Genomic DNA, 6,799 nt, shown 5'->3' on the forward strand with positions numbered 1-6,799 from the left:
TGAGTTTTGTACTTCAGGAATTTTCTCCAAGTCTTGCCTAGCAGTCTGAGACATGCATAGATTTATGGAGTCAAAGACAAACACACAGACAGACAGACACACTCATACACACACACACACACACACACACACACACACACACACACACACACAAACACACACACACACACAGATACCTGAATCTGGCTCACATACCGTCTCTCCCTCCCCCTCCAGTGAAGTTCCACACCTGCGGTCGAGCCGGACGCGTGCTCTTCCAGTGCAGTCGGCCGGAGGACTTCCGGATCGAGACCGACGGCGAGATGCTGGCTGTCCGTCCGCTCCGCCCGGCCTCCTGGTCCCCGCCTCCCTCTCCGCTGCTCCTCACGGCGTGGGACACCTCCACACAGGAGCTGTGGGAAGCCGAGGTCCGACTGCTTCCTATAGGAGCCCCCGCGTCTCAGGTACTGCAACACCAAAAGAACATAAAATCACTTAGATCGCAGCTCGGCCCAAATGGTTCTGGAAGCCAGCTGGGCCAATTACAGCTGGGTATGCAGTGATATTTGGACGCTCTGTATGTTCCCAACACAAACCCAACTATCTGATCACCAGCTCGTCCCAACATTTATTGGTATTAATATTGGGAGCTATAACCTCTATAATTGTGCGACAACCCTGTGCTCTTTGGGTTCCTCTGGAGGGAGGAATGACTCCAGTCATCTGCAGATGTCTCGGGTCAGGTGCTGTGGTCAGGAGCCCCAGTTAATCCCACCAGGCCAGCCCTCCACAGGTCAGCGTCTTCGCCCCCGTCGTCTGGCTGCTGACAGGCTGCCGGATCTCAGCAGCGGTTATTACGTTTGACGCCAGAACTAGGCACCTCGCTGCCTGGTCACGGTTCCTCTCCCCAGGGTCCGAGGAGCCGACACTTCCCGGCTGAGTAGGAACATTTCTGCTTTCATAGTGGAGTCACTTAGGGCTGACCACAGAGGGTTCTTGGAACGGTGCCATCCAGGGACGCTGTATCACAGAGCTCACCGGAGCGAGTCCATCTAGGGCCGAGGTTCGCCGGCCCTGCAGCTCGCGTAGATTAAGACCCGTGTGGGCTGTGTCTGTGTCTGGAGTGTCGTTCATTGATCACGAGGTGCATCTGCACAGTTTTGGAGTCAGAACAGACAAGAATAACAATGCATCACACAGGTCGCTTGCGCATTCAAAATGCGTAGCAGTTATTCGGTTCCTCTTCGGGGACAAATTTGCAGACGGAGAAGTTCCACAATGAATGTAATGTGAAAGTTGCATATCGGTGGTCTCTGTGGAGGTGTGGCTGATGTGGTCAGAACCACCAGCTCGGGCCACAAGCCACCACGTCCAAGATCACTGCTGCGGCATTATGGAGCTTGTAAAATGAAATGAAAACATTTGGCCTCATCCTTTCTCCAGTGGCACGCGGCTTTAAAACGTTTCCGCGAAGTCTAAACATGGAGTAATTATCAGCTGCGATAAGACTGACATTTCAATGCTGATAATCATATACAGAAACCCCGATTTGAACCCTTCACAATGTGGACTTGTGGTTGTCTGTCTGTTAAATGTTTTCCTTTGAGGAGAGCCTGTTTTTTAGTTGTGTATGTTTTTTTCTATGATGGTGGCATAATTGCAGGGTTTTTTTTATTTAATTAGTGGTGGGCTTTAGAGAAATAGTGGATAAACTAAATAAACCAACAGCCGCATAATTCAGCCTTCACGTGCTACACTAAGGGACCTGTTTATGTTCCGTTTAAGGAACATAAAATCTATGCATAACATCTAAGCGAATATCTATGCACGATTCCCAACCAGACAGTCACATGGCCGCTAATTCACTGCCTCTTATACTGCGTGCCAACAAATCACACCACAGAAAGGAAACTTGAGACTGTCTGTGTTGTTTCTTAATCTTGCCTTAATCCTAAACCGAGTTCTGCTGTTTTACAACCCCTGCCCTTAGTCATCCGTGTGCACTCGTGTTTGTTCGTCGCAGGCAGGTTATACCCCGGCCCGTGTAAACAGGATGCACTGGCGGGTGAGTGTTCATAATTCAGCTGCTAATAAGGACGCTGAGATCCCGCAGGCGCGCGCGCGTCACGAGCGCGACCATATGGCCCGATTCTCCTCCCGTCCGGTTACATCTGCCACTAGATGTGTTTCAATAACCAGGCCTGGTTATTCCGAATATGAAATACGAAATTAAACATGAATAGACCAAATAAAACACGTCTGTAAATGGGTAGAGGTTATTATGGGAACTAAACCTTTAACAGGTTTAATAATGGCGCGTGTGTGTTTATATTCTGATGGCATCAGGGGTCAGATGTGTGTAAAGGACAGGGACGTTGGGGAGCGGATCTGGACGCTGGGAGAGGGAGTAGTCACCTCTGTCTGGGTGTTTTCCACATGATGGCTCGTTACACATTCACGCCGTCGCCACAGTTTAATTCTTCACGGCGTTTAAACCACGACGTGCTCAAACGAAACAGGTGTTCCGAGTGAGCGATTAAAACTTAATGCACCAAGTTACAGCTGAATACAAACATATACTCACCAGCGGTGCTGGGAGCAGATGAGATGAACAGACGCAAAAACAACTTGTCATTAAAAAAAAGAAAGAAAAATATTTTAGTTTACCTCGCAATCTTGCAAGGTTACAGCACTGCTGTGTCATCTCACTCTACAGCGCCCCATGAGGCGAGTCGTGGTATAACACGCGTCAGTCACTGAATGGAGGCTGCTGGATGCGTTAGGCGTGATTGCTCCCCCGGACTCCCCCATTCTTTGAGTGTGTCAGAAGCTCTTTTGCTTGTGCAGGAAGGCTTCCTCCATCTGCCACCGGCGGCTGGCGAACACCTCCTTTCTCCTGAGTGCTTGGCGTGTGGTTAAAGCTGAAACAGAGCTGGGGTGTGTGTGTGTGTGTGTGTGTGTGTGTGTGTGTGTGTGTGTGTGTGTGTTTGTGGCGTAGTCGTGCAGCAGGAAACGAGGTGCCATGAGGGCTTTGTGTCGCCTGCCATGTGCCCTTATCATGAGGCAGTTTACTCATTTGCACGGGGAGGAGACTGAGGATCTGGGATCGTCCTGTAGTCTGGGATCGTCCTGTAGTCTGGGATCGTCCTGCACTCTGGGATCGTCCTGCACTCTGGGATCGTCTTTTCCCCCTTGCTTTTCTTTTCCTGTAAATTGTGTGAATTGTCTGTCGCATCCCTAGTGGAATCTTTCCTCCCTGTCATTCGTTCTTTCTCTTTGACTCTTTTTCTCTCTATCAATCTATTCTGCTCTCTCTCTCTCTCTCATGTATGCTCCCTTCCTCCCTTCTTGTCCTCCTCTTCTTCTTTTCATCCTCGTCTTCCTCGCGTCTTTTCTGCCCTTCCTCCCTAAGCAGACTCTCTGCTCTGTTACCATATGCTCGCCCTGCTGCTCCGTCTGCACCGCCCTTCCTGGCTTTCTCCATCTCTCCCTCCATCTCTCCCTCCCTCTACACCACCCTCTCCATCTCTCCCTCCATCTCTCCCTCCGTCTACACCACCCTCTCCATCTCTCCCTCCATCTCTCCCTCCATCTACACCACCCTTTCCTGCTCTCCCTCCGTCTATACCACCCTCTCCATCTCTCCCTCCATCTCTCCCTCCGTCTACACCACCCTCTCCATCTCTCCCTCCATCTACACCACCCTCTCCATCTCTCCCTCCATCTCTCCCTCCGTCTACACCACCCTCTCCATCTCTCCCTCCATCTCTCCCTCCGTCTACACCACCCTCTCCATCTCTCCCTCCATCTCTCCCTCCATCTACACCACCCTCTCCATCTCTCCCTCCATCTCTCCCTCCATCCACACCACCCTCTCCATCTCTCCCTCCATCTACACCACCCTCTCCATCTCTCCCTCCATCTCTCCCTCCATCCACACCACCCTCTCCATCTCTCCCTCCATCTCTCCCTCCGTCTACACCACCCTCTCCATCTCTCCCTCCATCTCTCCCTCCGTCTACACCACCCTCTCCATCTCTCCCTCCATCTCTCCCTCCGTCTAAACCACCCTCTCCATCTCTCCCTCCATCTACACCACCCTCTCCATCTCTCCCTCCATCTCTCCCTCCATCCACACCACCCTCTCCATCTCTCCCTCCATCTACACCACCCTCTCCATCTCTCTCTCCATCTCTCCCTCCGTCTACACCACCCTCTCCATCTCTCCCTCCGTCTACACCACCCTCTCCATCTCTCCCTCCGTCTACACCACCCTCTCCATCTCTCCCTCCGTCTACACCACCCTCCCCTGCTCTCCCTCCGTCTACACCACCCTCTCCATCTCTCCCTCCGTCTACACCACCCTCTCCATCTCTCCCTCCATCTACATCACCCTCTCCATCTCTCTCTCCGTCTACACCACCCTCTCCATCTCTCCCTCCGTCTACACCACCCTCTCCATCTCTCCCTCCACCTGCGGAGACGTAGTGCGTGGTCTCTCACGCTGCTTCCCCCCCTCATTCACGTCTTTAACTTTGCGAACTTGCAGCAAACAAATGGATTGTTGCAGCTATGGATGTGAGGAAGAGTGTGTAGAATGGCGGCGTGTGAGGAAGAGTGTGTGAGGAAGAGCGTGTGAGGAAGAGTGTGCAGAACGGCGGTGTGCGTAGAGGTGAACCCCAGGACGTACCCGCCACCCAGCGTGCTCCGTTCATCTCTCCAAAGCTCCAGTGTGTTGCATCAGCGGAAGGAAGCGTCTGCAGGTTTGCATCCTGAAACGAGTTAGCGTAATTAATCCAGGCTGGATGAAGAGAGGCGGAGCTGCCTGTCCTCTTAAGCAGCGCTTCTCCTGCAGGTCTGGGCTCCTAATGATGTCATTCATCTCAGCGTGCATCGTTTTTACAAGGATGTGCTGGCGACCAAGGCTGGTGGTCAGACCGCCCGTGAACACGCTTATGAATATTAAATATGAAGGCGAGAGCTGACGAGAGAGTTTCTGCTCGCAGACGTTGCCTTGTGCTGGCTTGCAGATTTATACGTCCTTAACACATACTGGAGGTTCACAGCTCATTATTCACAAGACCCAGTTCAGCAGAAGAATCATCTGATGAAGGACCACCCAAAACAAAGGTCTCTCCTGCCCTGCGATTAGTGACCTGCTATGTAGGTGTTTATAGAATTCATGTCTGTCTTTCTTTGCTTGGAATCAGTGGTTATTTCTGTAGGTGTTTATTAGATTAATAATGGTCCAGTACAGTAAACTATTGCTTTAATACTACACATGGTGGTCGGTGTTGTCTTGTGCTGACTGAGTAACTGACTTCATCATTATCGACCTGGAGTTCATATGCAATTAATTGAATTTCCAATAAGCCTCCTGAACGTGGATTTGTAAGGTGGTTGTTAATAACCACCGCTCCGCCACTGTCATTGGGGATGATGTCATAAATCGGTGTGCGTTCACTAATCGCATCAACAATTAGCTTCTTTATCTGCACGGAGGGCAGTGCTCACCCCAGGGAGCCTTTGGATCAATAGGCGGTAAAGATTTCTTCATTAATGTCTTCATGACCTCTTATATCTACACGGATCCCGCAAACATCATCTCGCCTGCAAGGCTCTGTTAACGGGCGGCCGAGATCTGTTGTTGTTCGAGTGTAATCAGGAGAACCTCTCGTGGTACCGGTGCGTCCAGCGGCGGAGGAACCAACCCCGGGCCGGCGGTGCTGGTTGGAGCCTCGTGGAGATGAGAAGAATGACATCATTGTCAAAACAAGCAGAATACGGTCGGAGAGGAAAAATGGAGCGTTAGCACTAGAAACCCTGTGTGTCATTACGGAGGCCTTAAGAACGCTTAGAGGTTTAAAGGTCTGTCTTTATGAATCAGCATGGTGGTGTTCTGTGTGGCAGGCGTGTACGTTGAGAAACACGTTTCGCCCTTACTGTTCCACGTATGTGCCGCCCTCACACCTGGAGCAGGTAGAGTGGCAGACGACCCGGCGACATCGGGAGAGAGCGCCACGTCTACGGGCACGCGTGGCGCAGCAGCACGCCGGCCAGACCACTCACGGGGCTCAGAGCTCACTCACTCCAGCAGGTCTCCTCATGCAGGTCTCCTCATGCAGGTCTCCTCCAGCAGGTCTCCTCCAGCAGGTCTTCTCATGCAGGTCTCCTCATGCAGGCCTCCTCCAGCAGGTCTTCTCATGCAGGTCTCCTCATGCAGGTCTTCTCATGCAGGTCTCCTCATGCAGGCCTCCTCCAGCAGGTCTCCTCATGCAGGTCTCCTCATGCAGGTCTCCTCCAGCAGGTCTTCTCATGCAGGTCTCCTCATGCAGGCCTCCTCCAGCAGGTCTCCTCATGCAGGTCTCCTCATGCAGGCCTCCTCCAGCAGGTCTTCTCATGCAGGTCTTCTCATGCAGGTCTCCTCATGCAGGCCTCCTCCAGCAGGTCTCCTCATGCAGGTCTCCTCATGCAGGCCTTCTCATGCAGGTCTCCTCATGCAGGTCTCCTCATGCAGGTCTCCTCATGCAGGTCTTCTCATGCAGGTCTCCTCATGCAGGTCTCCTCATGCAGGTCTTCTCATGCAGGTCTCCTCATGCAGGTCTCCTCATGCAGGCCTCCTCCAGCAGGTCTTCTCATGCAGGCCTCCTCCAGCAGGCCTCCTCCAGCAGGTCTTCTCATGCAGGTCTCCTCATGCAGGTCTCTTCATGCAGGCCTCCTCCAGCAGGTCTCCTCCAGCAGGCCTCCTCATGTCTTTGAACTGCAGGGCAGTGGTGCTTGGTCTCCTGTTGGTCTACACCCACATTAGAAGGAGTCAGTA

The 6,799-nt window shown here is 52.3% G+C and overlaps 1 protein-coding gene across 1 annotated transcript in view; it reads left to right on the forward strand.

Annotated features, from left to right (window-relative positions):
• The first annotated feature begins 218 nt into the window (after window positions 1-218).
• Window positions 219-6,799, forward strand: part of LOC143474849 (cadherin-2-like) — a 30,656-nt gene continuing 24,075 nt past the window's right edge. The window contains 1 exon segment of the mRNA XM_076972474.1: window positions 219-443. Coding sequence (XP_076828589.1) covers window positions 303-443 — 141 coding nt within the window. The 5' untranslated portion in view covers window positions 219-302.

Source organism: Brachyhypopomus gauderio, chromosome 14 (genome assembly GCF_052324685.1).
Source record: "Brachyhypopomus gauderio isolate BG-103 chromosome 14, BGAUD_0.2, whole genome shotgun sequence".
In the NCBI taxonomy this organism is placed as follows: Eukaryota; Metazoa; Chordata; class Actinopteri; order Gymnotiformes; family Hypopomidae; genus Brachyhypopomus; species Brachyhypopomus gauderio.